The 22,136-nt window shown below is 38.4% G+C and overlaps 2 protein-coding genes across 3 annotated transcripts; one reads left to right on the top strand and one right to left on the bottom strand.

Annotated features, from left to right (window-relative positions):
• Positions 1 to 2,165: 2,165 nt before the first annotated feature.
• Positions 2,166 to 17,967, bottom strand: LOC120557425 (PRELI domain-containing protein 1, mitochondrial-like). Of its 2 annotated transcripts, XM_039797752.1 has the most exons (7): positions 17,776 to 17,967; positions 16,414 to 16,609; positions 14,968 to 15,193; positions 13,351 to 13,464; positions 12,803 to 12,881; positions 11,568 to 11,593; positions 2,166 to 4,275 (listed from the first exon to the last, which is right to left on the bottom strand). In XM_039797752.1, exons 2-7 carry the CDS (start codon positions 16,503 to 16,505, stop codon positions 4,240 to 4,242), a joined length of 573 nt encoding a protein of 190 aa, XP_039653686.1. In that variant the 5' UTR covers positions 16,506 to 16,609; positions 17,776 to 17,967; the 3' UTR covers positions 2,166 to 4,239. The 2 variants fall into 2 exon arrangements, with proteins under 2 accessions (XP_039653686.1, XP_039653677.1); XM_039797743.1 differs by lacking the exon at positions 11,568 to 11,593 and having other exon boundaries at positions 17,776 to 17,966.
• An 887-nt stretch (positions 17,968 to 18,854) lies between these two features.
• ndufb6 (NADH:ubiquinone oxidoreductase subunit B) lies at positions 18,855 to 21,415 on the top strand. The gene is made up of 4 exons (XM_039797730.1): positions 18,855 to 19,128; positions 20,552 to 20,644; positions 20,979 to 21,023; positions 21,290 to 21,415. The coding sequence occupies exons 1-4, from the start codon at positions 18,949 to 18,951 to the stop codon at positions 21,353 to 21,355; spliced, it is 384 nt and encodes a 127-aa protein (XP_039653664.1). The 5' UTR covers positions 18,855 to 18,948; the 3' UTR covers positions 21,356 to 21,415.
• Positions 21,416 to 22,136: the final 721 nt, after the last annotated feature.

Raw genomic sequence — 22,136 nt, forward strand, 5'->3', positions numbered from 1 at the left:
AGTGCTGCCTCTGTCACAGAAAAATAAATAAATTAAAAAAACCTCACACTGGTAAACTCCCATGGCAGCTTCCAGTCGCCCTGAATGGTCACCAACAGGGCTCAAAACTTCTGGGCTTGAAGCGTGTTTATCTTTTCTTTTTGTCATGTTACTATTAATGTATGTCGACTATGTGTTTGTTCAATGGGAGTCACTGGGAGAGGAGCGATAAAAAGAATAATCCAATTGATGGCAGCTCAAAGGCCTCCGTGCTCCCAGTGGTCCGTCCCAAACATAGTGTTACCCATTGATCATGGGGACCTCTTGAGACACAGCAATATTACCATCATGTGCTTTCTGAGGGAGGGGGGGCGGGCAGGGTTTTTAAGAAAATCAAATGGTTTTGCTTTTGACTCTGTGGTGCATTTTTTTTTTCTTTTTTTTGTGACCAATTCTATACTTTGTTTGATGACCTCCTATCTGCACTCTCTCCATACACTGCAGGAGGGCAAAAAAAAAAATCAAGAGTTTACATTATTGTCAAAGGATTTGTACATGACTGTTTGTTGGTCAAACGAACAACTTAGCAAACCATATTAATGGCATAAAGTCATTCTCTTGCACAGAACCTCCCAGCGGAGTGAATAGGACAAGGGCCAGATGTGAGATTATAATTATTCAGTGTCATCAATGGAAAATGTACATAGCACACACTGAGAATAAGTGGCTTCGAGCAGCTGACTGGACGTGGTAACATTTAGTTTGAATGCTGGATGGTTAGTGTTTATGGAAATTCTTTTAATGATGTGCCTTGGGAAAAGTTATTTTCTTAAACAAAACAACAACAAAAAGAGCAGAGATTGTAGAAATGAATGAAGACTGTTAAATTAGTCACAGCTGCTCTTATTTGCAAACCCTTGGAGAGGCAACAGGAGATGTTACGGCTTCTCTCTTCATTGCAAAAAGGCAAACATTTATGTCAAGAAGCTTCATTGAACTCCTATGAAGATCAAAGCGTAATTTAAGAGTCATCAGAGCAAGCACAGACCAGGTTTGAGATTTGCTTTCATGTTGCCGTTGCACAGAGATTTACTTCAGCGTGTTGAGTTTTCTAAGAGCTCAAAAGCACAGTGTGATATTTAGGGGTGTCAGCAGGCTGAGACAGAGGGGAAAAAAAAGGGTGGGTGGTGGGATGAAATCAGGGTGAAGCACAGACCAAGGGCAGTCTGCACAGAGAGCAGGGTGAAGGCCGAGAAGTCTGCGCACTCAGATCCTATAGGGTGAGCCTGCTGAGTAAGGGTGCTTCTTCTATAAAATCTACACAACTTCAATGAAATATTATTCCTGCCAAATAAATAGTCACTTTTAAACATTCTATGCTGAATGATTAGTACTGTAAGAGCTCCTTTATGTGATTCCAGACAAATAGCTTTAACTACTTGTAGGCTTTAGGTCAGCATCCCGCTTTCCGGAACCCCAGCCTTTATGTCTTTTTTTTTTTTTCCGTATTTTGCATCTTTATGTACCGGGCGATGCTCCAGAGCCAAATGGGTGTCGCACATCAGAATTGTGGTTCATTTCTTTCTTTTTTTAACCAACAAGAATCTAGAGGCTGTAGAGGAGGGTGAACTGGCTGGGATTTATAGTTGAGAGGAGGATGGTGGGGAGTGGCTGACATACTGTGCAGAGTAGGGAGAGTTCTGTGCCAGAGACCTGTGAATATGTTCATTTTTAGCGAATGTGTAATATGCATTCAGAAGATGTTATATAAGTTCCTTTTTTGTTTTGTATGTGTGAGTGTGCGTACACAGGCGTATCTGGTGCTGGCTACATTTTAGCAAACACTTGAAGGTATTGTGTATTCTCTCATTGTAATATAATTAAAAAATGTTTTATACAGAAAGTTGCCGCAACCTCATCATTGCCTATTGAATGATTTATGATGACACAGTATGGAACTACACACTGCTTATTGTGCACTGTGACAACTTCAACTGAACAAAGCAGCAGGAATATGCAGATAAACATGTTCAGATGCTAAAGGGCTTCCTGTTTGGCTTGTGGAGCTGTGAAACTGTGATCTGTAGTCTGGAATATTAACTAGTTTTTTTTAAAGGTCAGAGATCATCTTTTGTCTCCGTTACAGCAGAGAAAAGTTAACTGATGAAATCAACAAGAAGGCAGAATTAATTAAATAACTTATCACATTTTATTAAAGCTTAGTTTGACAATGAGAAAACACAAGACAACAAACACTGGACTTTAACTTGAAAATGTTTTTGAATGAGTGAGAAAGAAAAAAAAAATTCAATTCTTCAATTAAAAGCCCAATCAATGCTGTTTTTACATATCTTACTACCTGGCTAAAATAATCCTACATATACCATATATCCCAAATGCTTTGTGCTAAATAATCCTTCAAAATACATTACATGAATATATTGAATATTCATTACGTGAATATATAATGTATATTATATTATAAAATATATATGTATATATTTCTGAAATATAATTCAAGTCTTAGAGCAGCAAAAACCCATATACTGTAAAAGGGAATGCAATCACTGAAATCTGTACAACAGTGTATCATCTTCATCGCTACATAACCCTTGTGTTTTCTTCCAAAAAGGTGTTTTTGCTTCTTCCAAAATTTTAAATTGTTACATTTTTCTACACATTTTCTACGTCCCATGTTTTCTGATATAAAACAAAAATTGAAAACGGGTCAATTTGACCCGAAGTCAACACAAGCGTTAAGCTTCATATCAACAGGCAGGCTGAAATGATTCCGTCTTAACAACGCACCTCGGTTACGCAGTCACACAGTTAAAGGAGTATTCACATTACAAAGTCATTTTGAGCACGGAGATGTGAAAACTTTGCTCAATCTGATTTGTTTCATACAAGTCAATTTACTTCCTGTGACCATCAAAGTTTCACTACAGGCCGTTGTGGCATTGTCTAACCTGTAGCATTTATAGCAAATGTCCCGTTATTGTGCGCAGTATTACAGAATACATTATATTCTTGACACTAGTAACAAAGACTCGGGCCGATTCACAAAGGATATGGCGCTAATGATATTACAGCGCAAAACACGGGCATGAAGTTTTGCAGATGAGGGCAATTATCCATGTGGCGAAGAATAAACGTTGCTTTTGCACCAAGAACGTAGACGACAGAACAACGGCAGAGAGAGTGAGAAAAAAAATGACATTTTCAGACCGAGATCTACAGGTCCTGACCGACGAGGCATTCCATTCCAGAGAGAAACTGTATTTAGGATTTAATATCCCAGTCAGTGCTGTTGTTGTTTTCAAACGCATGCATTCAAAATGTATGCATATTACCTCATTTACATATGTGCGAACAGCATTTCACCCTTTTCGGGGTCTTTGAGAATTACACTGTTTTTTTCGGTCTTATCTGTGCAGGTTTAGTGGCCCTAAAAGCCGAGCAATCCTTTTGTGAATTTGCCTGATTATGCACTGATGTGTTTGAAAGTGGGAAGTAGAGTCTCAACCCCAGAAAATGTCAAATAAGGAAGAAAGCATGAGGAAATCGACCATAATACAATAAGGTTCACCGTTTATATGCGTGCAACCATCAAATCATAATCCTTGTTCTTGCTTGCTTAAGCTTAGTTAAAACTACACAGTCACAGTATTATGATTTGGTCTAATGTGAACGTTAGGCTGGACCAATTATGATGATGATAATAGTAGTGATAATAACACTTAAATTCCAAAGTGCCAAACTGTTCAAGAAGAGTTTTATAATTTTGTATGAAAATAAGCTTACTAAATTAAAATAGATACATTACATATATGGCAAGACATGTAAATGTGCATTTATACCTGAAGTATTTACAGCATCAAAAGGTGCTGCTGGTCACAATCTAAATGCTTCCACAAAGGCAATGTGTTTCAGACAAAAGCGCAGGACCTGAGATTTAACCAAGACAGAAGGCGAAAGAATGGAGAAAGATAAAAATAAAAAAAAGTCCAATCGTAGAGAAGAGAGGCTGCTTCATACCAAAGGAAGAAAAACAGAGAATAAACAGCAATCAGCGAGTTCCCAGAAAACGTCATTCCAGTCAAGATGATAGAGATGATCAAAAGGCATTGTGTTGAGTTGGCGTCACCTGCACGGTGCCCTACACACTGTCCTGTCAGACGTACTGCTGCGGTTTCTTTGGGGCGCTAGCGGCTGACGCCAGGCTCTTGGCTGCCTCCTTGGCCTTCTCTGATGCATCCTTCACTGTGTCCCTGAGCAGCCGCTGGGGCGTCTCTCCTGTAAGAGTCCAGAGACAGACAGACAGGACAACAACAATGTGTTATCTTTTGCCCCTTTCAGACACGGAATACGCAACACTGCTGGCTTTATCAAGCGGTTTTTGTTACCAGTTGTTGAACATAAATGTTCCTTACGGCTTTGTTTAGACATGACAGAACATTTTCAGAAAGAAGGCCCCGTGGGAGCGAGATATCTGGCACCTGGTGTGTGAGAGGCAACATCGTACTGCTAGAAAACAGTGCTAAGTTTTAAAGTATAATGACAGGGACAATTACGTGTTTGTTTTTTTCCCCCCACAGGATGCATCAGTAATGGAATGTAAAACGTATTTTGCTATCGAAGGCTTAATTAATGGCCATCGAGCTGGTCTATTCTATAGTGTCTGACAGCAAATCAAGCTGGAATCGTGATTTGCTGGATATTCATTTATTTATTGATGCGTCTGGCATGAATGAAAGTTGAAAATATAAGAAGGGAGACAGCTGGTCTGATTATTACTGTGGTTGTACAAGGTTTTCCCGGTTGCACAGTGACGGGAAAATTATTTTTTAGAGAGTGCTCTGGCATAATCTGACATCTCTAACAATGTAAAATTGGCTCATTTACAGTATTTCATAATGTATTCATGATTTTTTATTTTAGCAGATGAATAGTAAATGTTTTACAGTGATCTTACTCCGGGTGAACATGATGAGCAGCCTTTACGGTAATCTGATGCCATTCAATTCAGACTTGTGCGGTGTTGAAAGAGTTATGGAAATGTTCCTACATGTCACGTTACCATCACATTTATGTAAAGAGGTTCATGCCTAAACGATGATGGAAAGGTGACAAAACCTAAATTATTATGAACTTCCTCTAAAAGAGAAAATGCTTTTGAAAAAAGTCTTGATGTGAGCAGCACACCCACATTTGTATTCGGTTAGGATTGGCCTCATACTGGATTCAGTGCCATGGGCTGCACAGTCTATTTGTGCCTCACAGTCTATTTGTGCCTGACACTCAAAATTCAAGTACCACACGTGAGAGCAACAGCCAGAATCACAACACAACAGAGCCGTTTCCCTAAGAGAAACAGAGAGGTATTTGTAATATAAGCAACCTATATATTAAGGGGCACTTGCACAGTTATGAGCGGTTAACAATATCCCTGGGTATAGTTTTTTCAGATATTTACAAATCCGACATTATGTCAGAAAGCATATGCCTAACTGTGAAATCTTGAACGAGCACGAGTCTGGAAGCAATAAATGAATTTGATCCTGTTACTTGTGGGGCGTTTCTTTTTTTTTTGTTTAAATCAGATCCTACATGACAGAGCTCTGTTGAACACATCTGGACTTTGACAGGAGTGGGCGGACGAGCTGAATGTAGAATTAAAAAGATGAAGTCTGGGACGAATGTTTGAAGAGTATATAAAAGAGATTGTTCGGTCAACGTCAGACATAGTCTTATACAAGACGTTACACAGACTCTTATTACAGGGAAAAGTTACACAGCTTTTTATTTTTTTAGAAGTCTATGATCCATAGTGTTACAAACTTTACACATATTGGAAAAGCATCTTATATTGTTTCTCGGAGGCTTTTGGGAACTGGTGGGAACCAGATCATAGCTCGTAGCCATAGCTGCTCATAGCCATCCTTGGAGCAACAAGCTCCTTATCTTTAGCCAATAAGTATGAAAACATGGCTGTTTTGTTTGGAATGGTGATTGCAAAGAAGTTAATCTTGCGTGTGTGAGAAATGGACTCTGTACCCACATACAGTATTTGTGGTTGAGAGAAATGGCAAACACACAGAACATCTGGAGAGACTGAGATTTTAAAATGAAGATAGGTGTGTTCGATAAGATCTGGCTGGGACCCTGTGCTGACATTCTTTTCAGGGTTAGGACTAATGTTTTGTATCCAATGTAAAGCACCATGCTGTGGATATTCCTTTATTTTGACTATGTATACAGACTTTTGTAAAACAACTTTGTATTCAATTTAATTATGACTGTGGTAATTGTTATCACTCAGGACGCTCTGTGCGGGTTTGTGTGTTGTTTTCTTGTTTGTTCGTATTCCAGCTATGTTCTCAAATATATTGTATTGTATATATTTGTACACAAAAAACGAGCTGCTTCCTTTAGACAAATTGGCAGATGTGTGTCCTGCGAGGTGACTGCGTGCTGACAGAGGGAGAAACCTCTTCACGTTTGGAGACTGACGATAACTGGATTTTGGGAAGTTATAGGGGCCAGTTTCACTAATGTGAAAACTGCTTAAACAGCTGATTTCTACATCCTATATTCTTTTATTTATTTATTTTGTATTAATATTTTTGACAGACAGTACAACCTATGTCACCATCACAACTAACAAGACATCTACATCACCCACTGTCCCGTTTTAAGAATACAGAAAGAAGAAAAGAAAAAAACAACATCATCATGTGCCTTACATTACATTAGATTATTCTACCAGTCAAACGCTATATTGGATTGGATCAGAACCGGTGCCTTATATTCAGACAGACAACCCCTCTACTGCCATCAGGAAGGAGCCCCAGACTTGATTAAAGATATCCTCTCTCCCCATTACTCCGTAAGTGACTCGCTCATACGTAGCCATTCTTGTCATTTGTTCAGTCCATTCCCTAAAACGGCACAGAGTAGATGACTTCCAGTGCCTCAGAATTATTCTACATCCTGTTGTAGTAGCCAGACGTATCCAGTATTTGTCTTCCGGTCAGAGTGTTATTGTCTGGCAGCAGACCCAGAATACACAGAGCTGGGGTCTTGGTGAGTTGTAATCCGAATAGATCATTCAAGAGGGTAACAACCCTATCTCACAAATGTGCATTTTCTTTTCCACAAGAATACAACATGTGTACCAGAGAACCCACTTCCTTCTCACACCTCCAATATGTGTTACCGTCCTTAAGTTTTAGTTTGGCCATTTTACTGGGGGTCCAGTGGTTTCGGTTAAGTGATTTGTACTGAATAAACTGAGATTGTGCTTCACGAGAACAGTTATGCCAGGACGCAACCAACTTCATCCATCTATCAGCTGAGATCTGTTTGCCCACATCTTTCTCCCAGCACAGTCTTAACCCTTCCATGTGGGGTGGACGAGCCTCCCTGAAAATCTCATAAAATTTAGAGGCTCCACATTTTTTATATTTAGTTACCTGGACTCCTGGTCACGGGGGCAGGGTTCTTCCCCCGAGTAGCTTTAATGCAGTGCCTAATTTGTAGGAATTTCCAAAAGTAATTTTGTGTAAGGTTATATTCTTGCTTAATTTCATCAAATGACCTCAATCCATTTTCACTAAGCAAGTCACAAAGCAAGTTTATTCCAGCTTTTGCCCATTTCTCCCACATAATAGATTTTTTGCCAATTAATATTTTCTTGTTATACCAAATAGAAGATTTAGGGGTAAGATGCGGGTTACATTTTATATGTTGATGAGCACTCATCCAGGTTTCCTGTACAAAGGTCAAAACTGGGTCCTTAAAAGGGTACCGGTCTTCCCATCTGACTGAGAAACGCCTCAAAGGAGGTTGGAGCCACCAGTTCCTCTTCTATTTTAACCTAGGAAGGCACCTGCTCCCGCAAATTATTTATCTTAGCTAACTGGGACAGTGAAAAGGCATAATGATACCACTCTATTTTAGACAATGATAAGCCTCCACTTTCTTTGGCCGCATATAATTTTGATCGGTTAAAGCTTGGTTTTTTGCCTGCCCATATATAACTCTCCACGACAGTATTGTATAGTTTCAAGAGGCTATCCTATATTCTTGTCAACAACAAAGACAAAACAAAAAATTTAGCAAATTGGCTTTAATTGCATAAGCGACATAAAAAAATAAAAAAAATCCCTGCATGCCTCTATGACATCACCCATCTTATGGTCACCGTGTGTGTTTTAGTGGAAGGTGATCAATGTCAGCCCTTACTAAAATTACCTTGGCTGAGAGGTGTCATACTGGCAGCAAATTGCTGCCCAACTGGTTTTAACATGTTTCCTGTTCCTCACTAAAGTTGAGTTGAGTTCTTATGCGTTTTTGATCCACGGTCTGTGTCGCACAGTCTGGTGCAGAGGCTCCACTAACTCTGCTGAAAGTGAAAGGCGACTGAATTCACTCAAAAAAAAGTTCCAAGTCCACCCTCAGGGGTTTTTACATGATCAGGAATATCTCAGCACTCCCATAGTCTGCGTTTGCCTGTTAAGTGACAGGTTTAAGGATGTTTTAGGGATGTTCCTCTGAAGGAAATGTCTGGAAAAAAACAGACACTGCAGTCTTACAAGAGTGAGGCGGTACTGTGGTATCTCAGGTGATTTCTCAGACACTATCAGTCTGATTTTATTCAAGTGATTCATTGTATAACAGTGTATAAAAAAATACAACTGGTCTTACTTGGTAGTATAAACAGGTTTATATAAATTGTCTGATATTTCACATCAACTGGTCTAAACTGGTCTAATACTGTATGATTTTAGATTTCAGATTGTTGAAGTGTTCAGCACCATACAGTAAATGGCAAATTGGTGACACACTTTTGCAAAAGGCTTTGTAAAATGAGGTACTGGGATTGTTTTGGATTTCTCTCAGTAGCTCAGTATAGCAGTCTAAAGCACAGAGCTGGGTTTATTTAATGCTGTCATTTCCCCCAAATGTACTTTAAGTGTAGCAGGTACGCACGTATATTAGGTTCAGCATAAAGGTTAGTGTTCATTTGACTTTAGTGTTGCAGGATGTAAAACGATTCTGATGTTGAAGAAATCAAATTCGGACAAAACATAAATACAGTAAAATGTCTGTTGAAGTTAGGACTTCATGCAGTTGATGCGAGCAGCAATGCATGTGGACCTATGAGATTAGCATTGTGTCCGACAGTCAATCTAATCAATAAAGGCAAATATTAAGCAGGCACACAGACCCAGGTGCATTGCATCCCACACATGACACTGCTCTCTCCAACCTTTCCTGTCCCTCATTCTCTCTATTCTGTCCAATCAGAGAAGATTTATTTATTTATTGATTGATAGTTCAAAATAAACTGAATAAAACAGCAAAACAACACTGCAGGTCCTCTCTGTTCTTTGGCATTTATCATTGACTATACTGCCATACAATGGCAAACTGCAGTAATTGACACTATTTTCAAAGTTACAAAAGGTTCTACAGAAGCTCTAAGAGGCAAAGGAGAAAAAAGACAGACCTGTGGAGTTTTAATCTGTTTCAATGCTTACATTGGAATTAAAGGAACATGCCGACTTATTGGGACTTTAGCTTATTCACTGTAACCCCCAGAGTTAGACAAGTCCATACGTACCCTTCTCATCTCTGTGCGTGTTGTAACTCTGTCCGACGGCCCCACCAGTAGCTTAGCCTAGCACAGATCCTGGAGGTAACCGGCTCCAACTAGCCTACTGCTCCCAATAAGGGACAAAATAACGCCAACATTTTCCTATTTACATGTTGCGATTTGTATAGTCACAGCGCGTACAAATAACAAGGTCACATGAGACACAGCCGTCTTCTAACCGTATACAAACTGGGAACTATATTCTCAGAAAGGCGAAGCATTGCAACTCTCTGCTCGGTGCTTCTCAGGTGCTGCAAGCATATCACTATTCGCAGAAGTAGCAGTGCTTCGCCTTCTGAGAATATAGTTCCCAGTTTATATACGGTTAGAAGACGGCTATGATACTTGTTATTTGTACGTTGTAACTAAGAAATCACTAACATGTAAAAGGAACATGTTGGCGTTATTTATCACTTATTGAGAGCAGTAGCCTAGTTGGAGCGATTTACTAACTACTTTGAACAGAGTTAGAACGCGACGGAGAAGAAGGTAGGTATGGGACTATCTAACTCTGGGGGATACGGTGAATAAGCTAAAGTCCCAGTAAGTCGGTGTGTTCCTTTAAATCGCCTGAAAACGACACAAGCTGCTACAGTATAACCATACAGACCCCTACACACATCAGACTGGTCGGTTAGAACTCGATATTCTGCTTTTTTTTTTTTATGAAGGAGATGTCCGGTTATCAGGGCTCATCATAGCCTCTTTTCCAACTTTCTTTTAGCAAAAGTCGCGTGTTTTTTAATTAACATTTCATAAAAAAAAAAATGTTATATGTATAATTAGGTTATAGCCGTTTGTTTACGGTCTAATATTTATAATATATAATATATTTATCTTCTCTGATAATTCTCTGTTGGTTCACCACCACATGACCATGACATTGCACATTATCTTGTCATACATAAGAAATATAAATCATAGAACTTAAACACAGAGTTTGAATATGTCCATTGAGCAGTATTTCAGCTTAATGCCCAGTTCAAAGTAAAAATCAATGAGCTTATCCATACTGAGGCGCTGCGCTTGTCAGCTGAGCGAAAATAGACATGGCTCGGAAGGAATGAAAGAAGAAAAGTATGGCGAGGAAGCACAAAATTATGCGAGGTTATGCAAGGAACTTAGAAAGATTATCCTAGCAAAACCGGTTGTTTTTTTCCCCCACCTGTCCTAAGTCATAAACACAGGAGAAAAAATAATTTAAAATCATACTTAGAAAATGGAACAGCGGGTTTCTTTTTTTTTTCTCACTTGCCTCCCAGGGCTTCCGTAGATTTTGCCTCTACCGTTTAAACAGTCAATGTGTATAACATATGATTTGTTTATTGTAAATGTAATTTGTGACTTTTTTACTCCTGACGCTTTTTATCCAAAGCGACTTACAATTGCTATATATGTCAGAGGTCGCACGCCTCTGGAGCAACTAGGGGTTAAGTGTCTTGCTCAGGGACACATTGGTTCATGTATCGTAGTGGGAATCGAACCTGGATCTCCCACACATTTTTATCTCTAAAGTGCAAAACAAGAGAGCAAATCAAAACATTATACTAGTAGCTGCATGTAAAAAAAAAAAACAATATTACAATATTAAATGAACGGACAGATTCTTTTTCTTTTTTTTTTTTTCAAATATCAAGTCAAGTTTAGAGTTTGTGATTTAAAACCCTGGAAAACAACAAACACCACAATATCGATTATAGGGTTCAGTCTCACATCTGACAGTAAGGTCAACTAAACTAAACACTATCTACTTCAATACTAGATCAACCTTTGAGTCACTTTTACGCATGTGCATAAACAACACAAGGGGAGAGAGTCACTACCTCAGCTACACTATCTACTGTGTGAGGCTCATATATGGCATCCTGTGACAACCGCGGGCAAGGCCTGGCATGGCAGGTGGATGCCCCACTGCTTACATACTTACCATAACGTTTAGCCTGATCCCAATCCCTGCAGTGCCATCAACAAAGGGGCAGTGGGACAGAATCACAACAATGGGAGAATGCCCTTTCAGACAACAGTACGCTGCATCAGCACAACACACAGTTTGTAGCACAATACAAACCTCACTCATCAGAGCCTAGTGCCAAACAAGGCACTACCTCTCCATCTAATGGCTTCCAATCATTTAAAATAACCTCTCTGATCATTAAAATGTACTTTTCACAAATTCATGTTTTGTATTGCATTGATTTGTCTTCTATACAATAAAAAAAATATATATATATTTTTTGTGGAACTGTGTGAATTTGACAGGTCATCGTTGCAAATGAGAATCTGTTTTACATATCAGATACATATCTCTACATTTAATGTACCAAACAATCAATTAAATCAATAACATATTTAACCGATGAATCAATAATTAAAAGAATCGTTAGTTTCAGCCCTAGTTGTGATGGATGACACACGTTTTTGCAGATACTGTAGTTTTAGACAGCTGCCAGTATTTGTTAGTGAACACCCATATTTTTTTTATAGACCGCACCTTTAATTGGCCTAAAGTCTTTTCATGTTTATGTTATCGGGTCATTGAAGTCGTTCCCCTTTTCGTCTCTCGGGGGACAGGCTCTCTTTTTTAAGTGTCTTTCATATGGCCTGCTCCACAGTATTTTGTTTATGCAACAGTGACTGCCGAAATCTTTGGTCTGAGTCTAAATTCAGAAGTCCAAGCTGTTTGTCACTGTAGTTGCCATGGTTTCATATCCCTCTGCAGCCACGGTATTTATTCGGTATATTTCTAAAGCAGCAACAAGGGCTGGTTGGGTAAAGGGGTAAATTTCTATATCTTTCTATTTCTATGCTATTCTTCTGACAAATTACTGCTTCAAACTTGGAAGGGTAAACATTAACATTTGAATGTCAGGGGCAAGCCACGTGTTTTTACATTCACCGGCTTCATTAAAACACATCCTGAGGATGTTTATCCATGTATCCAAAGTATAGATATTATAAATATAAATAATAGTATAAATAAAAACATAAATACGTTGTTGTTTTTTTAGATAGTGTACAATGTGTCGCATCTAATGTTCTGAGGAAAGAAAGCCCTACTTCTCATATAAGTTTCTCCTCTCCAGAAATAGCAACAGTTAAAAATAAACTGTTTCCCTCTTCCCTTTCTCTTTTCTCCTGTTTCTGCTGGTGAAGTGTACGTACCCTCTAAGTTGGACAGTGCGTATTCCAGCCCTTTCATGGCCTTCACCTGGTTACTTTTGAATCGGGCCAATCCAAACTCCTGGGAAAAGACAGAACAGGAAATGGCTTTACATTGGGGGAGACAGCTCAAAAACAACACTTAGCTAACAGTCCCCTCTCTCATTTTCTCAGGGGATATCAAAGCAAGCCTGGCATCTTCCACATCTACAGTAATAATAACAATTTTAGGCTGACATATTTTTGGCACTGTTTTCACTTCTCCCCTCACATCTCCCACTTCTTTATTTTGGCATTTGCACACAGGCTCCCAGGCCTCTACTGCCCATTCTCTGACCTACAAACCAAAATAAGGCCTTGGAAATAGTGTGCTTTGCTGCTATATTACTGCTATTACACCTCTATGCTGATGAATTCATAGCTGTCTTATGTAAAAAAAAAAAAAAAAAAGATAAAAAATATGTACATTACATTGATATAGGATATAGAATAGTTGAACATGTTGATTCAAGCATGGGTAACTACTTATTGCGCAAAAAGGTTAAAAGTACCTGAACAGGTCTGGAGAAGCCATAAATGTTTGAGGATATCCACGCCTCCCGTTTCAGCTTGGTGGTGGATGGCTGCTCCACAGAGTCTTGGAAAATACAACGCTCTTCAACCGACTAACATGGGGAAAGAGAAAAGTGACAGCAGGTTGAGGTAAAGGACAAAGCTGTGGAACGCTTTTAATTTGTCTTTTTTTTTTTTTTTAAATCTACTTTTCAACACACAGGGGCTTAAGAGCTGATTTATAATGAAACATTTTACAATTTGAATTGGATGCTCGGATCAGACTATTTCTTTGATCACAACCAGTTAGTTAGCTTAACTTCCGGTTGTGTTTCATGCTGCAGTAGATTAAAAACACGAGTAGCATAAATCCATCCTGCATTAGCGTACAGTGTACAGCAGTGAGAGTGGGGGAAAAAAGCACACATTAAAGCTGCATAATGTACAAGTTGTGTCAAGGCCCTTCTTCCCTGGGAGATCATTACATCGGAAATGCGTTCAAACGCTCGGCTCCTTTGAAGATAAGGCTGGTTGAATTAATATTCCTTCCTCCCTTCTGGGGTTAGCAGCTACACCTGACTGCACTGCGCAGTCATGGCACAGAGTTCAGGCTCTTCTACTCTGCCAACATAGTTTACAGTATCAAGCAAGGAGAAACAGCAACACTGAACAAGATCTTATTTTTTTTTTAACATGTGAATTGATTTTGAATTGTAGAAAACACAAATCTGGATTCTTGTATGAATCAGCTTTTGCTAGAACTTAACACACTGCATAACTGTTGAGTGTGGTAAGAGGTATACAATACTGCACCTGTAATGACATCTAACAGTGATGTCAGATGTCAGTACTCTCCCATATCACTGAAGCAATGTGATAACTTTAACCACTGGAGGTCAGCAAAAACATTTTTTGTTTTTGGGCACTCGGGGGCAGTTGTGAACACAACCCTTATATATCATTACCTTTTACGTTTAAATAATGAAATTGTTAGCAAACAGTTGCTTATCTACACATCCAGCAATTACGGAGCAACATTATCATTCATTTGGAGTTGTGTTTCTGACCAATATTCTCTCTCTTTTAGCTTAGTCTCTACCAACTCCTGAGGGGAATATATAATAGACTCTTTAGCTGCTAAGTGCTCCACTATGTTCCCCATCTCGGCGCCAACTGTGTCCGTCTCCCGTTTGGTGCTAAGCAAGTAGTGTACAGTGGGTTTATTAGAGCTTTTTAGCTATAAGAGCGGCGCGAGTAAATCAAAGCAGTAAAGTTGCAGACGGGACAGCTAAACAATTACCTGAAACTCAATATAAAGCTCCATAAGGCTAAGGGGAGCTTTAAATTGAGATACATTGTTATTATAAAAATATTCATTGTAGCCACCTTAAGATACTAAGGCAGACAAAAAATGCTCCAGGCAAGTGAATATTAGAGATTTATCTCAGTAATGTAGGCCGAGTAGACAAGGTCAGTGAGACATACCGGTAGATGAAAACTTACTAACATGCTAACATTTTTCAAAGACTTACGGGAAAAATCGCTGTAAAAAAAGTTCATAACAAATAAAGGGAAATGCTACACAAAAAGCAACCACAGAGAATCAGACAGCTCACCATGAGAGTTGTGTGGTTGAGGTTCCAGGTGTAGGTGGTCAGGCTCCTGTTGACAGGGTCCACGATGGAGTCCTCGATGATGTACACCAAGCGAGACATGCCGGTGGGGAAGAGCCGCTCCGCCCAGCGAGGCAGCCGATTGGTCTTCGTCAGGAGGCGTCTGGAGAGGAGCCGGTGGTCCGCAGTCACTTCGCGGTACACAACGTCCTCCGTGAGAACATGGGTGCTGAAGGATACAAAAACATACAGCCATGTGTGTCATTAGGTCTGTCTTAAAATAGTCAGGTGCACATATAAACACTGAATTAATCATTCCTCCTGTTCATACTGGCCAATAAGAGATCCCGTCCCTCCGTGTAAGTGATGGGACACAAAATCAGCTGTCCTTATCTTCTGCAAAAATACATTTTTAAGTTTAGTTTATAATATGAGGCCTCAGCAGTCTGGGATAGACAAATGAAGTGGATATCTTTCAAAGTTAGTCTTTTTTGTACCAAATTCCATCTTTGTGTTACTATACATCCACTGCAGCTCAGCAAGGAATACTGTGGAAACACAAGGAGGAAATTCTGTACTTAAAAACACCAATTTTGGAGGATACTCATTTTGTTTGGCCAACTCCCAGGTTTAAGATTGGAATATATTTTTGCTATGGATTTTGTCACCCATCTTTTCCACTGGAAGCATTTTAATAAAAGGGATCTCTAAATGGCTAGTATGAATATTCGAAAATCCTTACAGCAAGCGAAAACTGTATCAGCTGTGTCAATGTACATGTGTGTAAGTGAGTGTTGTTTTAAAAAAAAAAAATGGGAACCTATCCTTAACTTTAGGGTTTCATATCTGTTTGTGGTTAATTTCAGTTCTGGATAAAATAGGGGTCCACTTCCAAACAGTCAATTAAAAGAAAATGTCTGTGTGTTTTCTGTGTGTCCTGGTGCATCTTTTTGAGCACAAAATGACATTATGATGTTTGTGATCTCAGCATTGATTTATTGCAATGTGAGCCCAATTAAAAAAGTGCAATGACAGTATTTTGTCCTACTTCTTTACTTTTTGGAACATGCCTATTGGTTTGTGGGTTTAGCACTCCACCAAGAATCTCCATTGTTGAAGCGCAACCTCCTTTCTCAACTTCCCATGATATTTCTCATGATGTTGGTTGCAAATTACTGTAGCTAGTGAAAAATCTAATTGTAAGCAAGTTACTAAAAACAAACAAAACGTTCACAATGTACTGTAGTCTTGTTTTGTCTTTTTATTCTAGTCACTCATATCTAGACAAAGTTGAACAAAGTATGACTGTGGGTTATTGTTTTCATTCCAGGCACTGTGCCACTACAAAATACAATATCTTAAAAAGGCGTTGTTGCCTTCTGACACCCACCACATGCTTCACAATAAGCATCCCTGATGAAAATACTGACCATGAAAATATTACAATACCTGAATGGGTTTGGGTACCTCTGCCAAAAAGCAGAGACAACATGGTCCCACGTACTCCTGATGTCTGCGTTATTACAGAAATACTTGACCATTCTTCTCTCACTGATGTACAGGACAGAACCCTGAGGTCCCTGGCTGCTGCTACACAAGACAATAAAAATGTCGGTGCTGACTCCATCCAAAATCTGACACAGTCCTGCAAAGAAACAAAATTGTTGGACAACAAAGGGATACTGTTTTGATATTGTTTAGTAATTGCTGATATAAATTAGTCAATTGTCAGATTTCTGTTTTACCGTGATAGCTATCTCAGTATCTCTTGGTATATTAGGCTACTGTAGTCAATGTTGCATATCAATGAGCAGCACTGCTTTACAGCAGTATTAGATTTTAATATGATTTGTTTCAATTTCATTATGTACATTTATTTGGCATACATCTAATTTGCTGGGTTAGCCAGAAACAGAAATAGGTAATAAATGATTCATACCATGACAGAGGATTGTATTCATATCTCACACTCCTGCTCCATATCCATCAATAGATGTATAAAACTACCTCTCTATACAGAATAACTTATTACATTACCGATACATAATTATTTTGGCATTCTCGACACACCCATGCAGTCTTGCACTAACTGTATACAGTACCAACCACACTACTACCCGTATATACAGTAACGATTGAATTGTATGGTAGATGCTGCATGTTTGTTGTCAATTGTTGTCTATATACATATTTTTTCATACCTACTTGTCTGTATATAATAAATTAATAAATGTTTGTTTCTTTTGTTATCTTTTTATGTATCCTGCACAATCATATATTTTGCTCCTACAGTGTTCTGTGAGTTTTTCTAATTAAATAAAAGGGGATCTGTTATTATGTTAAGTAGAGTTAAATATCCTTTAACTTAAAATAGATTACATAAGCATCCTTTGCGTCATCTGTAATCTGTACAAATGTCACCTTGATTTATGGCTTTACATTGCACTGTACAGTAGCTGAGGTAATAGCTTGTTCTCAGCTCGGAGGCTAATGTGACTGCTAACAACATGTTAGTTCCTTGGCCATCTAAAAGCTAACGTTAGCTAACTACCAAAATATTGATTTAAAAATACTATAGTTTATGGTAGTTTTATATCGAACGGTGCTAGTGAGATTGAATGACAGTCCGTATATTTGTTATTTTACAGCTCGATCATGACAGTCTGTGTTGAAGATTTGACAGCTAGCTTACCATAACTCAACCACGGTTAATTAAGTTTAGCTAGCCAGCTAGCCTTAACGCTTAGAGGAGGGGAACGTTAACTGAACTTTCAACCGCTCCTGGCTATCGAGAAACAAGAGAAGTCTTACCTGGAAGTCACTGCGAATGAAATATTAGGCTAATAAATATCCACAGGGTGCCTGTTTGTTGTGACTGTAGCCCAAACGTCAGCTTATTGCATCCACGACCCATACATGTGACAAAAAACAGTCAGTAGCGGAGGCACTGTTCGTTCGGTTCGTTCTAACGTTAGTCTTCTTAATCGTTTAATAGCGGGCTACAAACCAGCGTTGTAGGTGCGTGCCGCCACCTACTGTACCGGAGTGTGCAACATCATGACTTCTTGAAGAATCTGGTTGGCATGTAAGTAACCCGCGGTACTGTATATTCCTTGCTTTAAATTGGCACTGCGCCCATAGAAATACACTAAGTGAATGGACGAACAAAATAAATAAAAAATGAAAATGTACACGTTCATTATCATCCTTGTGGTTTTTGCCATCTTGTGGACATAATTGGGCATAAACACCAGAAACATAACATCATTGATAAAAGGAGCTGGCATCCATGGGGGACCTCTACATCCAGCGGTAGGCCTACAGGAAGAAAGACAAAAAAGACTATAAATTTAAGACGCAAATTACCCCAGCCACAAACTGTTCTGTTTTTACATTTAGTTTTATTCATTTGCAATACCGTCTACACAAATGTATATAGACTACTTAATTTATATTTTATGTATTTACATTTTAGCCCTATATGCTGATAAAAACAATGGATTTGTGCAGAGAGTTTAGCAGTCTGGAGCATTGAAATAGAATGAATCCTAAGATTGTCATTGCCAAGCACCTTAGATATATACACGGCCAAGCACAGCTTTTATTGTTGTGCACATGATTAATTAATAAAGAACCTTGAACCTTGTGAATAAACCTGAGTGACTGAGAGACTTCGCTGCTTCTGACACTCTTCTCACACCGCATTGTTCTGTCAGTCTCAGAATGATTCAATGCGTTTTAATTGCATTACAAATGGTAGCAGAGGAAAGGAATAGAAAAACAAATCACTTCATGTCACTAGCTATATTCTCTTCCGATCCAGCAGGTGTCGCAGTAGAATTTGTTGAACTGTTCAAACTCATATCAATCACGTTTCCGCTCCTTCTTCTTCTTCTTCGTTGGTTGGTATATTTCTCTGCAAAGAGAAGTGTCCTCCATGGTGTCATTGTAGGTCTCTTGAGGTTGAATATCCAGAAACAAGCGATGTCTGGGTACACGCCAGACGAGAAGCTCCGTGTCGAGCAGATAACAAAGCTCCGGAGGCAGTGGCTGAAGGACCAGGAGCTCAGCCCGAGGGAGCCCGTGGTACAAGCTAAACCTCCCGGCGCTGTCGCTAAGTTCTGGGCTGGCTTTCTGGAGCCCAAGAGCCTGTGGAGGCTTTACGTGAGTGCCGACACACAGCTAACGCTAGCTAGCAAAACAACCACTGGTGATTACGGTTAGGTTACAAACAGAAACGATCAGATATCAAACTGAACGGTTTCTATAGTGTGACCACTGACATATTAAGCTACGACACAGCTGAATGTTCACTCGCCTCCAACGTGGTGAAACTGCTAACGGTAACGTTAACCTAACCTACTGCTTTCTCAAAATGACAGGTTTGTTAAATTATTTCGACCGTTTGCTGAAATAATAGTTGTGCGTGTATCATTTGACTATAATATGGAGGTTCTTATCAATATGTCATATTCTCCAGTGACTTCACTAGTGACTTCACATTTGTTCACTGAGATAATGGAACTCTAGCTATGTCCTTTTACATGTGGTGATGATTTGTTCTATGAACTGTAACAGTCATACTAGGGCTGCTCGATTATGGAAAAAAACATAATCACGATTATTTCGGTCAATATTGAAATCACGATAATTTGACACGATTACTCGTTAACTTCTGGAAAGATGTTGCAATTATTGAACTTAAAAAACTGGAAAAAGTTAAATAAATCAACAGTAATATGTGAAATTTGCCTTAATACTTTTCCTATTTAAACTTTATTTTTTCATTCAGAACACATGAGAAAATAAGAGTTTACTTGCAAAACGTAAGGAGCTAAATAATTGTTTTTCTCGATTATTCTGTTTTTGTGATCGTTAGGAGTCAAAATCATAATCACGATTAAATTTCAATTAATTGCACAGCCCTAAGTCAGACTTTATCTTACTTGTTTGTAGGTTTGGGCTATATGGAAAAAATCAAATATCACGTTTTTTGTTTTTTTAAACCAAATACTTAGATATAGAGTTCACAACAATATTGTAGGGTTGACTATTTCATAGTAGGCCTAGTGAAAAATAGTGCTTTCACAAACTATTTGCACAATAAGATTTTTAAGAAAATAATCATCAGTAATATGAATATAATGACTAAGTCGGTAAAGGCAAATAATAGAACAGCTAGAACAGTCTGGTAAGTTCAGAAAATTACATCACTTTACTGTAATACAGCCTGTAAAACCAGGAAAAGATTTATGCCATATTACAATATCCAACATCTAAGATGATATCTAATCTTGTGTCACAATATCGATTTAATATTGATATATTGCCCAGCCATACAGATTGTAAATTTGAAACTTCTCTTGTCTCTGAGTTGCTTTGGTCCACTTTATGTCTCAGCATAAGAGTATTTTACAGCTGAGTTTTTTACATGCATAAACTCCTCACCTGCTCAGAGTAAAAGAGCATGATCCCTATGTTGTAGTATGTATTATCTTTTGTGAGGCTGTCAGAATAAACTCTGTGATTCATGATGTACTTCTCTTCTATATACAATAACCTGTCTCTAATGTGCTTCTCCTCACAGACCTACAAAGCATACACAGGTGGAGTTTTTACATTAACACGGCTGTTGATACCTGCTTGGATTGTTCACTACTGTGTGAAATACCATGTTGCTGTAAGTCAACCGAAATTTTAAACATTATTTGGGATACTAAGAAATAAATGAGAAGTAACTATTACATGTAATGTGCAATGGAGTTAGACCTTCACTTGTGTGAATGCTTAAGTCTTTGAAGAGCCACGGATTGGTTTATTTTCTTTTTACTGTTGTGTATGACCGCTATGAGCTTTTTTTTTGCATTTGCACATGTAAGTTCCTGAATAATAACATACATGTTTAACTATTTAGAGTGTTATTGTATTCTTTAGGTAGCATACAAGTAGGGCCACTTGCAAAGAAAGCAGGAGTACTTTGAATGCAGCATTGACAATGTCATTGTCCCCTACAGCAAAGGCCATATGGCATTGTGGATTTGAAGCCCAAGCTGTTCCCTGTAAGTATGATTTATTAATTCTACCATTGCACCTTTGTTCTTCCTGTAATCACTATAATCGTTATTTGTATTTTTTTGTATGTACAGCTGCATATCAGCTTGCTTTACCAGCCATAGTAAGACCTGATTGTCCTGCAGTCTGATTGCACACAAACAGGCCACAGTCCAGAGATGCTCTGACAAAAGCATAAAAGAGCTGTTCTTTGAGATGTCTTCATGGAGGAAAAGAGTATTTCTAATTAGTTTGTCCTTGTCATTTTGTTAAGGGTGACACCATTCTGGAGACGGGTGAAGTTGTTCCAGATCTTCCCAACACCCATGGTCATCACTGAAGTTTCAATCATTTTCTGTTGTAAAAACTGTGTATATGCCAATAAAATATTACAAAGTTATTTATGAGTATGTATAATTTCACAAATGAATGTAAATAATGACATTATTTAATGATGAGATTATTAATGAATGTTTCCAGTAAGAGGCTTTAGTATTTTTTTAGAGAAACATTTTTTCGAGTTAACTGCCAGATCATCATGGTTTAAAAAAACAAAAAAAAACGAATGTTAGTAAAATCAACCTTATTAGTGTAGCGGTTGGCTGTAAATTACATTTTTATAAGATGTTACTCCACTTATTTAATGTTTTTAAATTCTGAGCAGGGTAATGGGGTGGGGATATAATGCAGATAGGTGGGATCCAAATTGAAAATGTTATGTTGTTTTAAAAGTTTAGATTAATACCAGCTCTGGTACAACACAAGGTAACCACTTAAGATACACTGGATTTCCAAATGGCAAGCATAGCCTAATGAGCATAAAATGTTTGTCAAATTTGAACCTATTGTTGAAGTTGAGGCAAATATTACTTTTACTCTTATATGACTCCAGTGGTGTTTCAGACTACTATTAGCTGTACAGTATGTGGTATCATGTAGCATAAAAACAAGGCCTTAAAGACTCTTCTGTTAACTATTAACCGGCAGTGTGCTTCATGATGTTTACATTACAGTATGTACACTGTAGAATAGCTATAATCAATAAAAATGTAAATAGGAAATAATTTCAATGGGGTTTATCCTGATTTGATTTAGTGTGTACGAACTCTTATTTTGGTAGT

Source organism: Perca fluviatilis, chromosome 1 (genome assembly GCF_010015445.1).
Source record: "Perca fluviatilis chromosome 1, GENO_Pfluv_1.0, whole genome shotgun sequence".
NCBI classification, from domain to species: domain Eukaryota; kingdom Metazoa; phylum Chordata; class Actinopteri; order Perciformes; family Percidae; genus Perca; species Perca fluviatilis.

Excerpts from the sequence above, each read along its gene's own strand:
- LOC120557425 (XM_039797743.1), bottom strand. The coding sequence starts at position 16,505 with ATGGTCAAGTATTTCTGTAATAACGCAGACATCAGGAGTACGTGGGAC. Across the intron at positions 15,194-16,413 it reads AGGTACCCAAACCCATTCAG|CACCCATGTTCTCACGGAGG; the intron begins GTATTGTAATAT and ends TGTATCCTTCAG. Across the intron at positions 13,465-14,967 it reads TCAACCACACAACTCTCATG|TCGGTTGAAGAGCGTTGTAT; the intron begins GTGAGCTGTCTG and ends TCCCCATGTTAG.
- ndufb6 (XM_039797730.1), top strand. The coding sequence starts at position 18,949 with ATGTCTGGGTACACGCCAGACGAGAAGCTCCGTGTCGAGCAGATAACA. Across the intron at positions 19,129-20,551 it reads AGAGCCTGTGGAGGCTTTAC|ACCTACAAAGCATACACAGG; the intron begins GTGAGTGCCGAC and ends TTCTCCTCACAG. Across the intron at positions 21,024-21,289 it reads TGAAGCCCAAGCTGTTCCCT|GGTGACACCATTCTGGAGAC; the intron begins GTAAGTATGATT and ends CATTTTGTTAAG.